The sequence below is a fragment of the Choristoneura fumiferana genome, chromosome 27 (assembly GCF_025370935.1).
Source record: "Choristoneura fumiferana chromosome 27, NRCan_CFum_1, whole genome shotgun sequence".
Classification (NCBI taxonomy): Eukaryota; Metazoa; Arthropoda; class Insecta; order Lepidoptera; family Tortricidae; genus Choristoneura; species Choristoneura fumiferana.
The window spans coordinates 5168264-5192555 of NC_133498.1; the positions used below are offsets into that span (position 1 = coordinate 5168264).

Here is a 24292-nt window from a genome sequence, read left to right on the forward strand (position 1 = left end):
ACGCCGAAACACAACAGTGCAAGCACTGATCTTGCTCGCTAGATCTTGGCACAAGGTCCTACCACCTGCAAAACCTGCTGGTATGTGGCTTTAACCTTTTTTTGATCCCACAGGAACCATAAATTATTTCGGGATAAAAAGTAGCTTATATGTTAATCCACGGTATATATTACCTGTCATCATCATCATCATCATCATCAGCCCGAAGACGTCCACTGCTGGACAAAGGCCTCCCCTAGAACGCCACAATGAACGACAATTTGCCACTTGCATCCACCGGTTTCCCGCTACTCTCACGATATTACCTGTATACATGCCAAATTTCATGCAAATCCGTTCATAGTTTTTGCATGAAGTAGTAACTAACATCCATCCATACAAAGTCGTGTGTGGCCAGCTATGCACTCGCCAACTTTTTAATACCTCGAGCTCGCTCTATGCAACTAAAAATATACTTAGCGGCAAAAAATCTGGCCCTCAAATGTATGCAGTAATAGGTAGTTTTATGTAGAGTGAGCCAAGTTTTGTGCCGCTCAATATATTTTGCTATAATTTATTGTTAAACTAGCTGTTGCCCGCGACTGCGTCCGCGCAGAATTCTTTTATCGTTATCCCGCGGGAACTATACAATGTTCCGGGATAAAAACTATCCTATGTCCTTCCCCGGGACTCAAAATATCAGTATAACAAATATCTAAATCGTTTCAGCGATTTAGACGTGAAGAGATAACAAACAGACTTGCAAACTTTCGCATTTATAATATTGTGGTATAATACTTATTCAGTGAATACAGAAGTCGTAAATTCCTGTAACCTTTAGCGAAGGACCTTTTTAAAACACATTTATTTGACCGCCAAACACCACTCGTAACTCGACTGGGGGTCACTGCCCTCGCGATGTTCAACGCAACATACATCTGCGCTCCTTAACAGCCTTATGTCTACTGAGCTAAGTCCCTTTTGCTCTGAACGGATGGTGAGTTGCAACGAATAGTTATAAGTATGTGATAACTTATCAGTGTTGCAATCGTCTTAATTCGTATTTGAAATTCTAAAATCTGTTTTATAGGCCTCTTGGATTCTTGTTAGTTTAGGATTTTTAGATGAAAAGTGATTAAACACAAAAAAAACTCATGTCATGTCATGTCATGATAAATCATCTTTAGCCTGTACGAGTAAAGCTTCGGTTAAACGATCACAGTTAATTCTGGTCTGGGCTTTACACGGTCACGTATTTGAATATCTAACATTTAAATATCGATAGTTAAAACATCGACGACCAAAATATCGAAAATCAGAATGTCGGACGATCATAAGGTCGAAATTCAAAATGTCGAAAGTATAAATTATCGAACGGTACAATTATCGAATGCTAAAATTTCGAAAATCCTAATGTCGACGGATAAAATATCGAAAATTGAAATTTCGAACGATTCTAAGGTCGAAATTCTAAATATGAAAATGAAATGTCTTTAATAACGAAGGGTACAATAGTCGATTACTGATACGAAATTTAACTTTGGCACTCGTCGGCCGCTCCCGCGGCACGCTCGCTTCGCTCGCTCGTCTCGTGCTTGTTTTGGCCACAGTTGAGGCTTAATCTCACATTTCACCAATGAAGTACGAAAAATAGCCGCACATAATTCGCGGCTGCCCCATACGCCGCTTAGAAAATTCAGGCCATATACTACCAAGTGCAAAATTCGAACTTGTTGCCGTCCCGCTGACGCAAATATTTAATACGAGAATGAAAGGGACGGTACGATACGAACTTCGAATTTCGTAGTAGCCCCCCAGGCAACCCGGTGAGTCCCGGTGGGAATCGAAGTTGTTGCAGCGTCACGCAACTGGTAGTGCAGTCAGGTCAATAGCAGCTATAATGTTTTAGAACAACGCTCGCAGAAGGCGATAGGCAGGTAATATTTGAAAGCGGACGGACTGACTCATCCATAAATTTAACATTGCGCCCGTTAATGTGCGAATCCGTTGGATGCGGCATGTCGAATTAAAGATGTGGTGTGTTGTGTACGGTCGGTTCCCTAACTTATGTATCCACTTTTTCATACTAGTTGCATAGGAAAGTGGATACTTATGTTAGGGCACCGACTGAACTAGTTAGCTTTTGCATACTGGCATTTAAATTTAAATACCGGAAGCTTTCTAAGCTATTATCAGGAGAATACCTTCAGTAATCAGTAATTTATTCGCTCAAACATGGTACAAAGAAGATGGTTTACATACAATACAATACAACAGGTAAAAAGGTGAACTTAAATTATGAAAAAAAAAAACTATTTTTTTGTAAACCTCAGGCTCTTGGCGCATTTAGCCAAACTAGGAAACGGAATTATATATGGGAAATGCATAAGGATGGGAAATAAAAAACTATTTAACATTAGCAGAGTAGCCAATATCCGCTCCCTACTTCACTTTTTATACCTTTTAACACGAAATAAAACTGGCATAGATCACCTGAATCACCTGATGGTAAAGTGATCACAGAAATCCACTAACTGTGATATTAACCCAGTTTTCCGTCGTTTTACAAAACACTTTGATGCTCGCTGCCCAAGCACGTCGGCAGATAAAGGTTGTTTACAAACATGCGCGAGCGCCGATCTTTGTCAATATGCTCAAGTGTTACGCAAGATGTTCAAATATTGTAGTGAAGTGAGAAATGGTTGTTCAGTGCATGAATTGAGTTGATGTAAAATATACCAATGAACTACATTAGTTTCAATTTCTATTAATTAAAAATTTTAACCGACTTAAAAAAAGGATTATCAATTCGGTTGTATTTTTTATTATTTCGTCACATAAGCTTACATTTTTAATACCAAAGCGCACACGGTAGATAGTAGGTATAAATACAACAAAACAATCCACCATATCATATCAATACAATACAATAACTCTTTTTTGCACACCAAAACAGTAAGCAGTACAGAAAACACAAAAATTTGGAATTTTAATCAATCATATCATCATAAGAGTATTTGTAACTACGTACCAAAATCTATGAGAATAAAATAATAATAAAAAATCCAATGTCGGGTCACACAGCCCCCGATTTGCTACATTCAAGGATTTTAATCATTTTATTTATCTATGTTTAGCTAGTTAAATGGGGAAATTTCAGTTGTTTTGTTTACATTAAGGGGCTGTTTCACCATCCATATTGATTAGTGTTAACTGACGCTTAAATGTGATGCCGTCTCCGTCTATTCGAACAAAACAAATAGAGACGGCATCACACCTAACCGCCAGTTAACACTAATCAATGGATGGTGAAACAGCCCCTTAGTTAAATACCTACCTATCCAACCAAGTATAGTTTCACCTTGCTTCTCCGATACCAGCCCTGTACAATAGTAACATGACTGGCTGCCTGACTGACATGACAGACAACACACAGCCTAAACCACCGGTGCAGTGGCGGAATGAAAAGGTTGATCACATGTTACCTTTTCGAACTCTGTAACAGATACATTATGACGGAATATGTCATACTCGGTCCATAAAGCAGATACCTACTGATAACTTATACTGAGCAAATAACCTAAACAACAAGAAGTTTGAAAACCCCGACTTTTTCACTTTAAAGTTCAATATCTCAAAAACAGCTAAACCGATTTCGATTAAACATGTTTAAGAACCATCGCTAGAAAACCTGATTTCAAATAAAAAAACCGCATTCACATCGGTCCACCCGTTTAAGAGCTACGGTGCCACAGACAGACGCACAGACACACATAGCGGTCAAACTTATAACACCCCTCTTTTTGCGTCGGGGGTTATAGACAGACCTTAAGGTGGTCAACTTTTTCATTCCACGCCTGTACTTGTAACCAGACAAATATTGTTTGAGAATCACAGAGGTGCACTAAATTTTTTTTAAAGTCCCACGGGATGGAAAGCTAGCGAACTGGTTTCGTTCTTCCAACGCAAGCGAAGCGGCATCAAGCTAATTTTTTATTTTATTTATTAGTAATCACAAGCCCTCTCTTTTTTTCTAATATTTGAACGAGGCTCAAAGGATACCAAAAACTATGTCAACCTCATGGAAAGCCGCAGTAAACTGCCTTCTCCAATTAGATTTAATCGTACTCCTTGTATTGCAGATTAGCCGTTGCCTCGGTTATGTTTTTTTTTCGTATCACTTAGCACATTTCCTGAATTAGACGACTGCATGGACGCACACTTAATCTTGAACTCTATACCTACGTGACAAAGATTAATATCCATGTTCACGTGTTGCTCCAGTTATAAAAGTCAAATTTATTGATGAGTTGCGCGTTGAAATAGATCTTTTTTCTTATAGTTTAAAGTTGATTATTGAATGACGTATATTTAACATTGGCAGTACGGTGATGTGTTTTGATAAAATTACGTTCTGTCATACTTGAAGTGCAGATCTAAGAATATCTAAATGATTGTACATTTTTGGAGAGAGGAGACCGAAGAGCTGGCAACTTCCACGCTCAACGCATCAGCCTTACAATCTAGCGAGGAAATGCTGCCAGTGTCTTCGGTACCTTGCCGGTGGGGGCATTTTTAGAATAACTGTAGTTCTAGTTTATTTCATTTTAATCTAGTTTTAGTTTAGTGAACAAAGTATATTATAAGGTAAACGTACGAGTGCTGGTCACCGTACCAATAGTTGGCATCTTTAATCTTATGTCATTGTATGATCTGAGGTGTCGTCTATTGGGCATTGGCGTGTCGAGCACTCGGGCGTTTACCTTATTATTTTTGGGAATATTTGAATGATACCCGAAGGTATTACAAATTTTATATACCTACCTGTTTGTTGTTAGGTCAAATTTAAATTTGGTATACATATGTAAGTTGAATGGTAACGCAAGTACAGTCAACAAAAAAAGCGTTTTATTAAAATGAAATTTTGAACAGAAACTTCTTTTTAGATATTTCTGCTACTGTTGAAAGTTCCCGGGATAAAAAGTAGCCTATTCACTCACTTGTTTAGAATTTTGAGTTGAACTCTGTTTATATAACAAAATAAGATCGCTGGGGGGTAACTCTAGTTACCAAAGAGTTGATAAGTTAATCCAGCAAGTTCAGTTTTGAAAGAATTTTCAACTCCCGACGCAAAAAAGGGGTGTTATAAAGTTTAACGCCAATGTCTGTCTGTCGCAACGTAGCTCTCAAACAGATGGATCGATTTCAATGCGGTTTTTTTACGTCAAGGCGAGTTTCCTTGCGATGGTTTTTAGCATGTTTGATAAAAATCGGTTAAGCCGTTTTTGAGATATTGAACTTTGAAATGACAAAGTCAAAGTCAAGTTTGTCAAGTCTTAGTTAACTTTTTCAACAAGTCTAACTTGGTTAGGTTAGGTTGATCGAACACTGCCGTGTCCTCATATTGTATTGAGTGTCAGGTTTTTATTAATAAGGCCAATAACCAATCAAGGCTGTTGCCAAGATAATACTTATTTACTTGGTCGCGTTTCGCGCTGTTAAATATTTATTAGTACTACAAAAAGATAAGCTGTAGTACAGTCACCAGCACCAATATCTGACACAACAAGCGTGCATAAGTATCTGATACGACTCTATTTGTAGGGCCGGAAGGACGTGTCAGATACGCTCCGCTGTGGCAGATATTAATGGTGATGACTGTACCGACCGGTTAGAGCAGTGCATAAAGTGCCTGTGAAAGTAGTCACTGTTCTGGGTTTCTGGGGAAAAAGTTAAGCAATATTTTTCTAAGGATTTCGTATTTTATACGGAGTCTTCCAAGTTATTTTATACCTTAGGCTGCTATTTACTCTTAAACTACTAATAGTTCTCAAGAAAACTTAGCCGTTTTAGTTTTCCTTTGAAAGTTTGATATATTTACTACAATCCTGAATTCAAATTATTCCACCCACCGGTTGAGATTTTAGAGGGGTGGGGGGGGGTGACGCTCGATTTTAATAAAAAAATAACACTACAGTTGAATATTTCGCAAACAAATCACTAAATCGAAAAATCGTCTCAGCAAACCCCTAATGGTTTTAAAAGACCTATACAACGATACCCCACACTATAGGGTTGGATGAGAAAAAAAAAATCACCTCCACTTTACGTCTATGGGAGGTACCCTAAAAAATTAAAAAAAAAAAAACTTAATTGTACCGTTTTGTCCCCATAGTTTACATATATATCCGTGCAAAATGACAGCTTTCTAACATTGATAGTCCTTGAGCAAAGCCGCGGATGGACAGACAGACAGACAGACATGGCGAAACTATAAGGGTTCCGTTTTTGCCATTTTAGCTCCGGAACCCTAAAACTTGTACAGTTGGACAAACTGTTCTGATAATCTTACATTACACGGTACACTCGTCTGGAGCCGGCTTTAAAACCGACAGCCGATGGCTCACGAGGAGCGCCGTCGCGAGGTTAACATGACAATGTCAGGCTGGAAACAGTGCTCGACCGATAGCTATATCTATGCAAGTCTATGAATGCGCACACAGCTACGCTGACGGTACGCGCGAGATTTGGTACGCGCGTACGGTCGGTCGAGCCGTCGACCGACGAGCTATGAGATTGTATGGATGCGTTCAGTGCTTCGCTGACGGAGCGGCCGACCTGTGAACTGTACACACGCGTCGCAGTTCGCCGTCAGCGTAGCACTGAATGAATTTTCGCAACCGACTGTCAGCGCTGACAGTCAGGACGTACCGTCGGTCGAGCACTGTTTCCAGCCTAATGCTGGTAGTAGCGTCTCACACAGAATTCTTGTTACATTACACTCGTCTGCACCGGCTTAACAGGTGGTCGTCTGTTTCCAGCGTACTGGGGGCGCGACGGCGCGGGCGGCGCGGCGCAGGCGCAGGCGCAGGCCCAGGCGCAGGCGGCGCTGTTCGGGTTCGGCTCGCGGTACCCCGCGCAGCCCGCCGCGCTCGCCGGACACGGCCAGCCGGGCTCCATGCCGCTGCATCCCGCCGCCAGTGAGTATCATCATCATCCGCACCCTGCATCCACTCCACAGTGAACCCGCTGCTTTAACCGACCGGATGACCCGTCCATCTTCCCGCGCAGCCCGCCGCGCTCGCCGGATACGCCCAGCCGGGCTCCATGCCGCTGCATTCACTGCACTCACTCCATAGCTCGCTGGGTAAAGCCCGGTTCACATTTATCTGTCGTGTTGTGTCGTGAAACGGAGAACGGTATCGGTTTCATACATTTTATACGTTTGCGTTGATCCAGTGTGTTGTGACGGCTTGTGTTGTGTCGCATCACAAGCATACAGAGAGAGAGAGAAACAGAGAGCATCACGACACAACACGACAGATGTGAACTGGGTTTCACGCTGATTCTCCACAAACGTTAAGTTTTTAATGTTGCAGGTGCAGCATGGTGGTCGATGGCGTCCCACCTCGCCGCGCAGGATTACCTGGCGCGGCTACAGGCCTCGGGGCTGAACTTTGGGGGGCCGCTCGCCGACCCCTACTCGGCGCTGTCGGCGCTCTCGGCTAAGCCGGGGAAGGGGAAACAGACGGCAAGGACGGAAAGGTTGGTCGAACTGACTCTCTACCGAGTTTCTTGCGGCGCATTCTTCTTTGTAATGATGGTCTTTTTGAAAGCACTGGTGTAAAAAAGTGACATAAAATAGTACATTACTGTAGAGGCCGGGAAGTAGGGGGTTGCCGGCCAAGCAGATATAGACGGCCGAGCATAGCGAGGCCGGATAGGGATGCGAGGCCGGCAACCCCACGTTCCGGCCGAGGCTTGTATAATGCTTTTTCTCAAAAATGACCGTAAAAGTTGACATTATTGTTTACATATCAGAAGGTGAAGTGCATAGTTTATGGTCAGCGAAAAATTAAAAAGTTAAAACGATTGCAGGCGCGCTAGCTCGACAATAATGAATTAGCGCGCCTGCAATCAGTCACATTTTTTTTTAAAGTTAAAAAGGCCATGGAAATGTTGGCACAAGTCGTATACAGCCAAGTCTAATGGCCGGTATCAGATATTTTGTTGGAACTCCGGACTTTTTCTATTGGGTCTGAAATAGCTTGTGGTGTTTTCGGTGAAAAATACTCCTGCAGTTTATTTTTAATGAAAAAAGGCGGGAAAGCATAAGAAAAATATTGAAATAAAATTAAATTTTACAATATATTTTGAGAAAAAGTTTATTCTATTTCAGAATTATTCACCATTTTTGAGAAAAGCTTTATATTAGTCTCGGCTGGAATAGCAATTGCTGGCTTCGTATTAGTAAAACGGACTCGCAAGCTCGTCCGTTTAATACTCATACTCAGCCAGCAATTGCCTACTTCCAGGCCACGACAATAATCTACTATTGTCAAACATGACATGAAATAAAATAAAAAAAAAAAAACAAGGCGCTAGTCTGGTCGCCCCGTTGCGTGCGCGCGTGTCGCGCTGGCGGGCGGCGGGCGGCTGCGGGCGGTGGTGCTGGGTGTGGGCGTGCGCCGTGTCGCTGAGCGCGCGTTGAAACAAAACACGGACGCATTGCCGGCCAGCGGCCTGCAAAGTTGTATGAAAACTCTTTGCAGGCCGCTAAAGTGACCGCGCGCAGGCAGGCGAGTCACAGCGCCTGCAGCGCGATACTTCTCAGCCTATTATTTGTAACACAACGTCAATATTTCATGTCATGTTTGAGAAAAGTTACACAGAATAAAAGTTTTGATTTTGAACTTAGTTTATAAATGAGTTTTTGGTAAAGATTTCATTTTTAACTCAAGCTTTTTTTCTGACTGTACTTGTATTGTCACCCAAACTACATTTGCATACCTACCAAATTTCAAGTCGATGCCTTTAACCGTTGAAGAGTTTCGTCCTTTGCCCACAAAATTGTGCGTATGGCGTATGAGCCAAGTTCCCCGAAATAAATGAATTTATGACTATTATTATTATGAGTATACCATAGTTCAAGTCAATCCAACTACTGGAAGTTGGTCGAATTTGATTACAGACAGACAACGGGACAGGTGAAACTAAATAAACTGTAGTGTAGGTACAGTTTGCGTTTTGTGCATTTTGTTCCAATGTATTTTTTTTCTAAGGGCCTACGCTAGCCGGCGCGGGCGCAGGTACAATCCTATGCACTCGACGCGCACAGCCAACGCTGCTCATACTACTTTTCAAATGCGTCCACCCGCTGCAAACCGCGTCAATTACTCCCGGATTTTTAATCCCATGGAAAAAATGTAAACAAAGGTGTTGCCGTTATCAAAAAAACATTTGCAGAATTCAAGATATTTTATTCTTTCCACATTTGCCAGAAATCGACTTCCCATTAAAAAACTGTATTTCTTAATCAAGATAAAATATTTAAATTTACTGATGAAAATTAGAGACGAAGACGAAGACGAGAATTTAGAGACGTCACTCAATGCACTAACATTCGAGACTGAATTCGTAATCGTTTTCCAGTGACTCTTGTTCTGTTATTTTTTTTTACTGTCGACATTGTTGTTACATATTTATTGTAGGTAAGTTGTTCATTGTTACGTTTTCCGTTGTTTTTCATTCATTTTTGTATGAAAGGATGGACTCCCGTCCGAGTACTTCTCGGTCAAAAGACGACTTGTAAGTTGTCTCCCGTAAAAACGGCTCTTTTATCGAAAATAGAAAAAAACATGGCAACAACACAACTTTATATAATACTAGCTTTTGCCCGCGACTTCGTCCGCGTGGAATATTAATTTGGGAAGTATTTAATTTATTTAGGATACCTATTCTGCCAATAATAGTACATAGTAACTTCTACGGTTAACCGAAAATAACCTATTTTAATTTAATACATTGCTATAAATATAAACTATTTTTTTTTGTTCTTCCATCCATCCATCCACCCGATGTTCTTTGGTAAAACATAAATATTTTGCCAACACAAAAGGACTAATTCTTCATAGTGAACTCTTGACACCTTACGTCCTTTATAGTAAGTTAGGAGGGTAGGATTATAATTAAGACGGCATTTTTACTAAGCATAGCTACACATATTTCCGATAAATATACTTATATGTAGTAATTTGTTTGGAATTCCTTAAGAACTTTCATCCCCATATTTTCAAGTAAATTGGTTGAAATTTGAAAAGCGCCGGAGCAAATGTTTTTTAGGGTTCCGTACCTAAAAAGGAAAAAATGGAACCCTTATAGGATTACTTTGCTATCCGTCCGTCCGTCTATCAAACCTCTAAGTCAAGGCAATCAAAAGCTACAGTCATTAAAAAGGTGTTTCCAAACCTATTGCCTTAACAGAAAAAGTTATAGGGTACTTCCGGCTGTCCTAGAAACTTGGAATTTTGCATAAAGGTAGCTCTTATTGCACAATAAATAAGAAAAATCTGAAAATCATAATTTTTCATGTCTGACTGTCTATGTGAATACGCCATCTTAAATGACCCCACATTGCGTACATTTCGCCTATGAGCTTAGAAGGCTCTGCTAACACTGCATCATCCCCTCTGCTAACATCCCCTCGCAGGTAAAATTTTCAAAAACGCTTGAACAAATATCTATTTATTTCTTTTAAGTAGCCCAATGCCAAGTTTCATAAAGAACCATCGATTTATCTTCGACAATGACGATCTTCCATATAAAGTTTCATCCCCTATTTCACCCCTCACAGGAAGAATTTTTAAAGACGCGCGAACAAATATGTATTTATCTCTTAGCACGTGCCCAAATGGCAAGTTTCATAAAGAACCGTCCAATTATCTTCGACAATGACGATCTTCCATATAAAGTTTCATCCCCTATTTCACCCCCTCACAGGAAGAATTTTAAAAACGTGCGAACAAATATCTATTTATCTCTTTTCATGTGCCGAAATGGCAAGTTTAATAAAGATTCATCGATTTATCTTCGATAATGACGACCTTCCACATAAACTTTCATCCCCTATTTCATCCCCTCACAGGTCGAATTTTCTAAAAAGCTCAAACAAATATAGACTTATTTCTTATCAAGTGCCTAAATGCCAAGTTTCATAGTTTTATCTTTGACAGCGACGAACTTCCACCATATAAACTATCATCCCCTATTTCAACCCCTTAAAGCCTCTTTTTCGCAATAAAAGATAGCCTATGTTCTTTCCCAAGGTCTATTCTATCTCTGTACCAAATTTCATCAAAATCGGTTCAGCGGTTTAGGCGTGAAAGCGTAACAGACAGACAGACAGACAGACAGACAGACAGACAGAGTTACTTTCGCATTTATAATATTAGTATGGATTTCTAGCGGGCCCATAACTTGAAATCCCCTGAAATGTCACTTTGACAATGACGAAACTTTGTTTAAATTTTTTCCGTGGGATTAAGAATCCGGGTTTAGTGTAGGCCCTTTATAACCTGTTAATCCTTAAATATGTGTTGTTTTCAGGTCAGGCCGCAGCAGTACGTCCTCGAGTGCGTCGACGAAGGAGAAGAGTCCATCCACTAGCAACTCCCAGCCCAGTATGAGTGAGTGGGGCACGTATCCAGCTTGTACCACTAACCACTTTAACACTAGGTGCTTTAAAGCGCAACGCACACGGAGAGCGTGTGCGGGTCGGGTCGTTTCAATGCGTGAGCCGCGCGGTTCGTTAGCACACAGAGAGCGGGTCGGATCGGCGACCGGCCACATTTTTACCCGACTGCGAAGAAGGAGGGTTATGTGTTTGACCCGTATGTATGAATGTATGTCTATTCCTATGTCCTCTCGTGACTACTCAACGGCTGAACCGATTTCGATAAATGATACGTCATTGGATTCGTCTTGATGACGCGAGTGACACTCCCCTCCCGACTGTTGAAGTTCAAGTTAGCTACTTAACAGAGTTCTGGACCACTACGTCCACGCACGTCTTGTTTTCTTCTTTTTAGTATTTTTAACGCAGTCGACTTTTTTTTTAATTTATTGTTTTATTAGTATCAGTACTTCGATATAACTGCCAAATTTACTTGTGTACGTCGCACGCGGCATCCTTTGACAAGAGGTTGCGCGTGCCAAGGCGGCGCGATACAAACACCGCCCGTTGCCGCTCGGCCCGCGCCCGACCCGCGCCCACCGTCTGTGATGTCGTCCACATACCGCCATGGCCCGTCACGGGCCCGCTACCGACCCGCACCCGTCGTCTGCGTGTGGTTTTAACCCTCGTATTTATGGAAAACATTTTGTTGAGCAATATTGTTAAATGAACGAGTCGTTGAGTTTTCGCTCACCGAGCGGCAGCACAGCAACATGAGTCAACAGCTAGCAACATGATACAACAATGTTGCTCAACAAATGCTTACAATGAATACGGGGCTTTACCGCCAGCAAGGCGTGGCGAGACAAGGTGGGACGAGAATCAAATCGCGCCGACTAACCACTCGATCACCAAACTAACCGCGCGGACCGGCGTGACGACACACGAGAATCGTGTTTTAAATACACTGCCAGTTATGCTTATTAAACTACTACGAAGACAGCATTTTGGGGGTGCAATGAATAGAGAAATCGCTTGTTGTCCGCCGGTCTCTTTTGGCTGTGGTTCATCTTAAGATTGGTTTTTTGGAATCTTTTGTATTTTTTATTTCAATTCCAAATTTTTACTTTTACGGTCATCCCGTAAAACCTAAATTGAAAATACAAACTGAAATATAGATGCACAGAAAAAACAGAAAAATAAGACCATCACTGGGAATCGAACCCAGGTCCTCGGTAATCCGTACCGCTACACCACTGATGGTGGTTTGTATTTTCAATTGTGGTTCATCTGTTAACCTGCATTAACACAGCGTATTAAATTGTGTAATACTCTGGTGTTGTTTAATATTTCACCATAAGTCTACATATACTTGCGCTAGAGGTGTTGGCCATGAAATCATAAAATTATCGACGGTTTTTTATGAAACAAGACTTCTACAAGATTTCTTATGGGTGGTTTCGAACTACTAACGTCCGATCCGAATCCTTGAAAATACGGTCCGTAGCAGTCGTAGAACTATTTGTATGGTATTTTACGCACTAGATCCGATTTCCGTCCTTTGATTTCACCATACAAATAGTATTTTCACGCCTTTGGATCGGATTCAGATTTATGTAGTGCATAACTGCCCCTATTATTGCTAAAGTGAATTCTAGTATAATTTAGGAACAGGCTGTTTTTCTTGCTTTACGATTTTAGGCTTCTTTATATTTTTGGAATATAAGGGTCTGCCTATACATCTATCGAGTATATCGCCTCGGTTCTCCTCGGCTGACCAACCAAAGACGAATCGACCGATGTCTTTTTCGCTGTTATTCTGTGCACATAAAGCTTTTTTTTGGTTGGTTATAAACCTAGTTTAAACCGATAGAAAGATGTGGGAAGACCCTATCATATTATCCGCAACGACTCGGCGTTGTAATACAATAGATGTAAGACCCTATCGCATTTACCGCATCAGACGCTGAGCTATAATAAAACAGTAAGATAAAGAATATATTTAAATTTAACTAAGCGCTACACACGACAAACATACCAAAATCAAATCCCGTAAGCCCTCGGTTCTGTCCTAGCCAGCACATGATCATCCAGAAACTAAAATAATTTCTTTGCTCGCCGGCGACCTTAATATGATAGCTAAGTTTATGCAAGATATGCGTGTTCATGCAGTTCCTCCACCTCCACACTGTAAGGACACACACAAATCACACAAATCCATCTATCATCACCACCACACTACATTGACGCGTTTCTAACTCAACCAGAGCACATCTTCAGAGCAACACAACCGTACACCATGGTACCAAATGTTAGACTAACAAACCACAACAAACCTTTTAATTTGTCACAAGAAATAAATAAAATAAGAAATATTTAAGAAATTCTTTTAGTTCATTGATATGGACCTCCGCAAAGTAACGCCTGATTCAATAGATCAGATTGAGTTTTGAGAATAAACTCCGGTTGAGTTCGAAACGCGCGTAGTGTATGCGGTGGTGGTGATACTTAGTAGGGTTTTGTGATTTGTGTGTGTTCTTACAGGGTGGAGGTGGAGGAACTACATGAATAGGGTGTGCAAAGTAATTGTTTATAGTTAATTGATATCATAGACCTTCGCAAAGTAACGCCTGATTAAAATTGCTATAAAATTCTTACTCTCCCATGCTTATATATATTTGAAGTAGCATTATTTGTCAAATGCAATCCTAATTTAGTTACCAAAATTTCAGATACACGTAGACTCCCTACTCGATCACAATACCAAAATATGTTGCGCAAAACAGCATGTAACACAGCATTGATGAGGAAAAGTATATTAGGAATGGCACCAAAAATATTCAATAAAATTCCAGATAGTATGAAAAATCTTAATACCAACCAATTCAAAAAGAAATTGACATGTTTATTAATTGAAAAATGTTACTATAATATTGATGAATATCTTAATGACAGGAATTTATAATTTTATGCTTCTTAAATGACATTATTTTTTAGTTTTATATGTATTGTGCCAGACAGACATTGCTAATATTATTGACATTCATGAAATAAAAATCCTCGCTAAAATAGTTATTTAAAATTAATAATTGATATTATACGCGCTTACTTGGTTATTTTTTAAAATTTTGTTTTTATTGCTGCTGTGAATACTTATTGTATTTAGACTTAGGTTAATGACTTGTTAAAGGAAAACAGAAATATTTGTACGCCTACTGGCAAAACATAGAGATTCCTGAATGTTATGCTTTTAAGATCAATTATGTACACCTATGTTCCACAAATAAACGTATTCTATTCTATTCTATTCTATTCTATTCTAATATATGTTACAGTTCAGCGTGTGACGCGTTTAAAAAAATAACTATCATGTTTTGGTCGCTATTTTCTTACTTTTTAAACCAACTGCTAGTAGTAATTGCAGCAGTCATCTACTACTACAGTTTCAAGTCTATCTACGTACGATACTAACTTCAGCCATCACTTCCAGGAGCGTCCTACGGCTTCCCCAAAACCTCGTCGCCTTCGACGATGCACTCGCACTCGCACTCGCAGGCGATGTCGAGTCTGGCCTCGCTGAACAGCCTCGCGTCGGCGCCGCACCAGTCCAAGCCCAGCAAGCACCAGCCCTCGCAGTCGCGTGAGTATACAGCTGAAGGCCGCCGTGCTCTACTCACAAAAGAACAGCAAAGAAGAAAGAACATGCAATAAAAAATGTACCTCACGCAAAATAGGCGCACTTAGACGTCGAGTTGCAGAAAACAGCCCGCTAATACCTATACCAGGTATTTTGCAGGTGGTAGGACCTTGTGCAAGGTCCGCCCGGATTGCTATCACCATCTTGCTCGCTAATCCTGCCGTGAAGCAGCAGTGCTTGCACTGCTGTGTTTCGCATGGAGAGTAAGACAGCCGGTGAAATTACTGGCACTTGAGGTATCCCATCTTAGGTTGGCAACGCATCTGCAATCTGCTGGTGGTGCAGATGTTTATGAGCGGTGATGATCTCTTACCACCAGGAGAAGCACATGCTCGTTTTCCATCCTGTCGAATAAAATAAAAAAAATGCCTATACAAAATGTACCGCTCGTCAACCCCTAGAGCCCTAGGTTGTATTTATCCAGAAGTATAAGTACATATTCTCTATATACTTCGACATAGCCCGAAGAATTGCGAAACTGAAATGGCAGTGGGCGGTGCACATTGCTCGCAGGACTGATGGCCGATGGGGTCAGAAGGGTCTCGAATGGCGTCCTCGGACCGGGAGACGAGCTGTCAGTAGGGCTCCAACTAGATGGAGCGACGACCTGGTAAAGATCGCGGGATCGCGTTGGACGCGGAAAGCACAAGACAGGTCTGAGTGGAGGGTCTTGGGGGAGGCTTATGTCCAGCAGTGGACGTCTTTCGGCTGACATGATGATGATGATTCTCTATGTAACTCTCTTCACAGGCAAGTCATCCTCGTCAGCGGCATCGTCAGGCAAAGGCAAGGACCGCGAGCTGGCGCTGCTGCGGGGAGACCTGATGCTGGCTCAGGCGGCAGCCCACGGGGCTTACCACGCCGCCGTCGCCGCCGCCGCTAAGGGCAAGGTGAAGCGCCTTAAATAAACTGAGTCGATACGTGAGGGAGATCGGTTCTCTATCGTTTGCCCGAATTTCATGCGCCCTAATGTACCGTTTTCCATAATTTTCATTTGCCATAAAGTAATTTATTTCTGAAATAGTATTTTCTTCAGAGTTGATGTTAAACTAACCTAACCTAACCTACTGCATTCTATAAGATTACATTTTTAAAAAGCCTGAAAACAGCACGGTTCTATATGTTTTATGGCAAACGTTGGTATGGCAAGTGAAATTCGGGCAAGTAAAGGTATACGGAGGGAGATCATCGCCAGGCCCTATACTACGAAGTGCAAAATTCGAACTTTTTATCTTGCCGTCCCGCTGACGCACATAATATAAACGTCAGCGGGACAGCCTTATATTATTTAATAAGTGAGTGAGAGGGATGGTACGATACGAACTTCGATTTTCGAATTTGGTAGTAGCCCCCCAGTGTATTCTGGTACAAGGGGTCATTCAAATATTACGTAAGGCCGAAATGGAGGTGGTATCTCTGCTTAGCTTATTTTTTATGGCATAGGGGACGTTAGGGGGGCTGGCTGGTGGAAGTAAAATCCCTAAATTAGTTTTATTTTACTTTTATTTGTGATTGTATTAGAATTATTTCATTATTTTCTTGTTTTTAAATTTACATTACATTCTATTGGTATCAACCGTAATGTTGTAAATTTTGATTGATCAATAAATAAATAGCTACGTCTCTAAAAAATGTTTATGTTCAATAATAATGAAATGTTGCTAAATACTTCATGGCTCTTAAAATAAAAGACTATAACAATAACCAAACCAGAACAGCTTAATAAAATATACTATTGTTCACGTATGCATTTTGGGGGCTTAGAACTTGTTTACTTTTGCTGATAAGGGGAGTCAAGCTTTACCACGGGTGTTCAGTAAAACTTGTACAGCTATCCGCTGGAATATTCGAGATAGCTTTGTGACACAGCAACTTAACAATGTACGATTGTTTCAGAACATGTCCCCCCTGTACCCGTTCGGCATGCCAGGCGCCGAAAAGGACCGGCATGGCGGCATCGACTCGCTCACCGGTTTACCCCATACCATACTTAGGTGAGTCTAAAAAATGGGTCTTTAGTTGGCCTATTTTTTTTTCCTAACATGAAAACACATAACGTTCAAGTGGCATAACAACAAAAACGCTTACTGGTTAATACGCATAATAACGAACATGTTTGAATAATGTAAATACTCGTAACGTTAAGCTTCATTCTATTACGCATATGGCATAATTTTGTAAAGCATAACTAGTGAATCCTCTAAATCAAATAAATATAGCGATATAAGAGATAAGATAAGATAATTTATTCAATAATTTGCAGTACAAAATAACAATAAATACAATGTTTTACAAAATTCTATGTAACACGATATAATGATTACGAAAATATCAAACTATTAGTTATGTTTGATAAATAAACCAAGAGCTCCGTTATTGTTATATGCGTATTTATAATTGTGCATATTATTGTTATGCCTAATTAAGATTACGCGTATTTATAATTGTTCGTATTCATGTTAAGAGTTTTCAAATCAGGACGATTAATATTATGCGTTTAAATAAATACTCCTAAAAATACATTGACGTGTACAAGTACAAATTGTGTTCATTCGATAAAATATAATAATGATCTTTTGCATTTAAGATACAATGTACTTTAAAGCCGAGAAAACTTAATCAATTACCAGAATGGAACCTTTTCATGATAAATTTCACGATGATTTATTAGGCAGACGTAATATCAATATGAAATTTGTAAGGAAAAGGTTTGAATTTCAATACGCGATTTAGTTTAATTTGTATCGTACTTTACATTTACATTATTGGCCAATTGTTCACCAAAAAAATGTATGTAATTTATATACCTGAATATTCGGAGAATGTTTTTTTTTTATTAAATGCATATATTTTCTCCTGCCAGTGCTGCTTTGGAAGGAGGGTAAGTTACCCTTAATATATTTAACGTAGTTTCATGTAGTTCATTCCAAAGATCTAAATAATAGTCTAACTAAAAATATTAAAAATCGTGACTTACGGTGGGACGAATATATAAGGCTTGGATGATGATAACGATGAAATTTTCCTAAATCTAAATGCCTGGAGGATAGTGAATTACCTTTTATGTTTAAACCCTCCTTTTAGACGAAGCGGATACGAGTTAGTAACATAGTATTATAACATTTCTTTTTTTTTTTCTAGTGATCCTTCGTCGGTGCTAGGCGGGGTAAGACTTCCGCCCGATACAGAAATTATCAAATACACCTCCTCGCTAGCCGGTCCGAAGGTAAACATCTTACAAACCAGCACTTATTAAAATACGGTCGTTCTCCCCCATTGGTAACCCTTTTGTAAGAGCACGGGCTTTTTCACTCACTTCACACCGCACTCCCAGAAACCACCAAAAATGAGGGCAGTTGGTGAAAAATCTTTAATTTTGTCTAAAACACGGTGTTTCTAAATGCTTTTAGAAAGGCTTTGCCTTACTGAATCTTATGCATGTTATGTGGTTTGCTTTGAAAATTCCAAAATAGCACTATTCGCTTTTGGCGAATCGGTTAAGTTTTTTACAAATGTGAGGTATCTCTCAAATTTTTAAAAATTAATTGTTTTAGATATTACGATTTAGGGTTTGTCGAGCGAACTGATACGTCCGTACGGTTAACTAATGGAACGTGTATGGTATAACAGTGAGTGAACAAGTTTGTTACCAAATTTTTTTCTCAATGTAAACCTAAGCTAGGATGAAGGTTAATATTTGATAATTCCTACTTTTTATGTAATCTCCTATGCACATATCATTTATTGAAAGATTATAACGTACTATTTGTGAAGATATGTTTTCAATTTGGACCGTTTTTTTATGAATTATTTATTACGGTTCCCTTTACACAACATCGGTTTCGCAATGTAAAATGCTATTTTTTGTGTTTTATGTACAGTCGGTTCCCTAACTTATGTATGCACTTTTTTGTACTAGTTGCATAGAAAAGAGGATACTTATGTTAGGGCACCGACTGTACGACTAGTGTTTACTCGCGTCTTTGCACGCCTAAATGATTAGATCCATTGAATTAAAATTCCGCGGTATTTTTAAATTCCCATGAGGATTCTTGAAAACTGCATCGTGGATTTCATCAACGCTGCATATGAAATTTCCAACATACCAAATGTCTGGGTACATACCAAATTTCATCCAAATCTGTCCGGTCGTTTTAGAGTGAAATAACAACAAAGAAACACTCACAAATTTACGCATTTACAATATTAGTAGGATTGTTATACAATACAATAAAAAGGACGTTTTTAATGTAAATTGTGTCGCAGGCACCTCCTGGCACCACGAATCGCGGCCGGAAGAAGACGATATCGCTGGATCCCCCCCACGTCTCCGTGCACCCCTCCTCCGAACGCCCGCCCCACCCCAAACGGCAAAAGGTGGTAAGTACTCATAAGAAAAAAAAAGCTTTAGAGGTAGGTAGGTAGTGAAAATTAGAATTAATTAGAAAGATACACCAGAAGTATTTAGTAGAGCAGGCTGTTTTCCTCAACTCGACGACTTAGTGCGCCTATTTTGCGTGATTGGCTGTAAGCACTATTAGTTTGTTTAGTTTATTTATTCATTCAATATAAGATTACATTAACAAGCCTAACGCCTAACTCTTGGAGGAAGCCTACCAGACAAAAATAGCCGCGATTGCTTTCTCTTGTTTCTGTTAAACTTAACTCAAACTCACAACATTTATTGACAAAAAAACACATTACATCACAACACTACTCACGTGTATGTAACTCAAAGTAACCGTTGTTTCAGGACGAGTACGGCAATTCCCGGTCGTCGGTGGAAGTGATCCGGTTGCCGACGAAGCCGGAGCGCGCCGGCCACCGGACCGGCAGCCCGGCGCCCAACCTCGCCGACTATGCGGGTAACAATAATCTCAGGCATAGAAATATATACATAATCCGAATTTGGATCTTTTTGAGGTCCGTTCTTGAGTATTTTGTAAAACTCGCGTCTATTTTAACGTTAAGTCAATACGTGATTGTGTTCTAGAAATAAATGGGTAGTATTTAGGGTAAAAAAAACCTATTTATTAAATTTTACTCCATCGGTTAGATTATCACAAAATATTGGACACGGAGTCGGTGGCGTCACGTAGTGCGGCACTTTTTAGCACGGCGTAACGTCACTTCCTGCCATGGTCCACGAGTCGACTAGAGTATAGGGTACACTTTCGTTTAAATGCGCGACTTTTACTCAAGTAAAACGAAAAAGTCCGAAAATCACTAAATCACTCAATTAAATTTAAAAAATTAAAAATGTTTTATTGCTGACCAGGGTCCAATTGGTTGTTAGTAATACGTAAGACATTTTTTTTTTTAAGGATTTGTATCACTTTCTATATTAACATAATTATCAAAGCTAAAGAACCGCATTTTTTGGTTCGAAATGTTTTTATTTTATAAACATATCAAGTACTAAGTTCTTGTTGACTTCAGTGCATTACCTAAATTCGAAAAGTCTAACTCTCCTTCACTATTTTTCTTTAATTCCCAGGAATATCTCGCGAGCTGCTTCAAACCATAGCGAGCCAGAGCGGAGTCAGTCTGGCAGCGCTGGAGAGGCAGCTCGCAGGCTCGGCCGCTGCTGGTATGTAGATTAAACTAAAGCTGACTTGTTTCGGGCCAATTCGTGGTTCATTTTCAATGTGTGCTCAAATAGGTAGCTAACCTCGTAATTCCTGACTTTTCTACCATACGTAGTTTCTACAGCCCGAGCCGAGAATTCTAAGTTTTGCGGTTTAAGAAATGTTTGTGAAAATTTGAAGTATTCGTTTCATTGAGAAATTTGTACTCCATGTAGTACATTCAGCAGTTATTTTTACAATTGATTTGTACTTTATGACGTACACTAGCTTACGAGGCTAAACATCCTGAAGTACAATCTTTACTATTTCAATTTAGTTTATTTCATTATCAAAATACAAAGCCAACGTATTTATAAAAAAAAAAATAGCTTATAAATAAATAGCTTCCTCAATCTTAAACTAAGTAAAAAAAGTGTGAACAATATTGGTTTATCAACCTTATTTAGCCAACAGGCTTTGGTAAGCTTTTTCTACGAAGTTCTTTTCTGTGGAATCTGCAGAGGAGCAAATGAATATCCACTATATTTTTAATTACGACTTGTTCGATATTTCTTCAAATATCTTAATATGTTTGTCCTGTTACAGACGGCAGCCTAAACCTGAGCACGAAGTCGAATGCGAGCGCGGAAGAGTCGCCGCTGGACCTCGGGCTTAAGAGCGGGACGGATGATGACGCGCCGCTCAACCTTTCGCTCAAACCTACGCCGCGTGAGTTATTCTATTATTTATCTACATGCATATCATAACTTCCCTATTATATGTTCAGAAACGACTATCAAATGGCCTTTATTAAGAAACCTGGTATCTGCGGGTGCATCTTAATGTTTACATAATACTTTTTTTAACAATGCATATCTGTACATATTGTAGAAAACTTATGACATGCATGTAGATAATAATAATTATTCAAAGTCAAAGTCAAAGTCAAGTCAAAGTCAAAGTCAGTCAAAGTCAAAATACAGGCCATATCTGAACATATTATAGAAAACTTATGATATGCATGTAGATAAAGTTATGTATGCGGCTATACATAATTAGGCATTAAAACACTCGTGTGATCTTATTATGAAACTCGCCTTCGGCTCGTTTCATAAAACCACACTCGTACTTTAATGCCTCTCATTATGCACCAGCCACATAAATAACTATTAAGAACGAATTAAAAAGAGCGTTTTTTTTCAAAAAAAAAATATATTTTATCTTTTTTATTTTTGCGCAGCGAGCTCACAGGCGTCGGACGCGCTGTCTCGACTAACGTCGCTCAGCAGTTCTCTCAACGCTTCTTCGAGCAACGACCGGATATGTAAGTAGAAAGAAGGAAGAGAGAAATAAAGAAGGCAATTATTCCGGTGCATATCTAGTCGCATAATTATAATGCAATGTTTGTCTGAATTTTTGTTACTCATAATTTTTTTCCCGCCGAAACAGTATTTTTTTCTGAAAAATTGATCCAGTGTTCAAGGTTAAACTGTTTTTTTTTGTAATAAAGTCGCGGCTTGGTATTAGTATTTTATGATATCATTTACCTTATTCTGTTTTTTTTTTCAGCTCGCAGAAAACCGGGGGCGAAGCCGCGCCGCGTCGTGCCCGAACTCAACTCTCAGGTTGCTGATTCCCCGCGACCAAAGTCCAGCGGCAGCGAGGATAGTGAATGTAAGTGTGTGTGTATAGTTAAGAACTATTTAGAGTAAAGCTGCTTTTCCACCAGAGATGTGCGAAGATGTGTTTTTCATAAGTCAATAGAAATGCTTCATTTACCTGTCCTCGCTCCGCTCAGCTGTTCTAGAGCTCTAGAGCGAGTACTGCCTTTTCGCAACGTAACGTTTGGCAACCTGTTTCATTTCGCAACTTTTAATTTCGCAAACTCTAAAACTGTAAATATTTCAGGATTTATTTCAGGGCCACCGTGTAGAACCCTTTAGGTTAGGTTAGTTTTATAAAAATCCTGAATTATTTACAGTTTCAGAAATATTAAACAGTTGGGAAATGAAAAGTTGCGAAATGAAACAGGTTGCCAAACGTTATTCGTCGAAACATTAGTAAACCGCTCTAGAGCTCGCAACTCATCCAGAAACGCAGCTTTGTACTGAATGAGCAGTTGTTGAGCTCAAAATGATTTCTTGTGAAAATGAATGAGTGCTGCATATTGACGGCAGTACAGTGCAGTAATATTCCCTATTAAAAAGGTGCTTGTTGCCGAATATAATATTAGTTGTTTTTCTTTTTTTTTTTTGCTAAAAATCTATGTTCTACCCGTGTGGTGTCAGGTTAGAATTACACCTCCCCATTTCTTCCGTGGATGTCGTAACAGGCGACTGAGGATATAGTTTGTATACCGTATGGTTTATGTCTATCCAAATTGTAAGTGTAAACAAACTGATTTCATCCAAATCCTTGTATAAACACCCACTGGATCGAATCAATGACACATTCGTGTTTTTTAACTAGACGTCTAATCACTTTTTTCACCAAAATTCACTCGATTTAAATATTTAATTTTCATTTGAAAAATCTTCATCAAAATCTGACGTTATTTCCTGAACGAAACATGGGTATAATGTATAGTAGCATAGACCAGCGTAGAGATGGTGGGAAATTTGACATTTTAAAAATCGTTTTTAATGCTCGATTTTATAAGCGATTTTTATTTACTTACCTTAAAATTAAAAATAGTTACTGCTTTTATAATTTAAACAGTCTTTGGAATTAAATCAAGTATTGTAAATAATAAAATAGACAAAAATACTTTGATCTATTCTATTCAATTAATAAATTAATAGGTTTTTACATCATTGAGTATCTGTGGTCGGATAAATGGCGTCTTTGTTTACACTTTTCATATTGTATCGAAATACAATATAGGCGACAGGCTAGCAACCTGTCACTATTGTACCGTTTTAGACAAACTTAAAACCTAAAATTGCTAAAAGTAGCTCCGAAGCGGTAACGTTTCGTGTGCTCTGCCTACCTCATTTGGGAATACAGGCGTAATGTTTGTGTGTGTGTGTGTGTGTGAGTTGTGTCTATGTTCTAACATATGAATGATATATTGCAGCGGTGGGCTGGCCGAACCGTGAGGGCCGGCCGCGGAACCTCGGGCGCGGCGTCAGCAAACCCAAGAAGAACACGGTCGCGTCGCTGCTGGCCCAGAGCAGAGCCCTGGGGCTGCGGCCCGCGCTCGCGCAGCAGCTGCTGGGAGAGACGGACCTGGTACGTGCTAGCACTCAGTAACGATTGCGCCACGAGTGCGTTACGATTTCGCCGCGAGCGCGAATTAGCGCTGAGCATATACACTGGAAAGCCGTGGTGGCCTAGTGGTTTGACCCATCGCCTCTCAAGCAGAGGGTCGTGGGTTCAAACCCCGGCTCGCACCTCTGAGTTTTTCGAAATTCATGTGCGGAGTTACATTTGAAATTTACCACGAGCTTAGCGGTGAAGGAAAACATCGTGAGGAAACCTGCACAAACCTGCGATGCAATTCAATGGTGTGTGTGAAGTTCCCAATCCGCACTGGGCCCGCGTGGGAACTATGGCCCAAACCCTCTCATTCTGAGGGGAGGCCTGTGCCCTGCAGTG

General features: G+C 40.0%; 1 protein-coding gene across 21 annotated transcripts in view; it reads left to right on the plus strand.

The window, feature by feature from the left end:
- tou (bromodomain adjacent to zinc finger domain 2B toutatis) overlaps positions 1-24292 on the plus strand; it is a 193367-nt gene that overhangs the window by 113372 nt on the left and 55703 nt on the right. For 16 of the 21 annotated variants that reach the window (XM_074108679.1, XM_074108678.1, XM_074108682.1 and 13 more), the window contains exons 4-18: positions 6801-6959; positions 7359-7524; positions 11365-11453; positions 14922-15071; positions 15879-16018; positions 17025-17122; positions 17992-18009; positions 18270-18354; positions 19395-19508; positions 19882-19993; positions 20626-20718; positions 21302-21424; positions 21936-22019; positions 22265-22369; positions 23772-23926. In XM_074108679.1, the coding sequence (XP_073964780.1) occupies positions 6801-6959; positions 7359-7524; positions 11365-11453; positions 14922-15071; positions 15879-16018; positions 17025-17122; positions 17992-18009; positions 18270-18354; positions 19395-19508; positions 19882-19993; positions 20626-20718; positions 21302-21424; positions 21936-22019; positions 22265-22369; positions 23772-23926 (1691 nt within the window). The remainder of the gene's footprint in view (positions 1-6800; positions 6960-7358; positions 7525-11364; positions 11454-14921; positions 15072-15878; positions 16019-17024; positions 17123-17991; positions 18010-18269; positions 18355-19394; positions 19509-19881; positions 19994-20625; positions 20719-21301; positions 21425-21935; positions 22020-22264; positions 22370-23771; positions 23927-24292) is intronic. The other 5 variants (XM_074108684.1, XM_074108700.1, XM_074108687.1 and 2 more) reach the window with 4 other exon arrangements.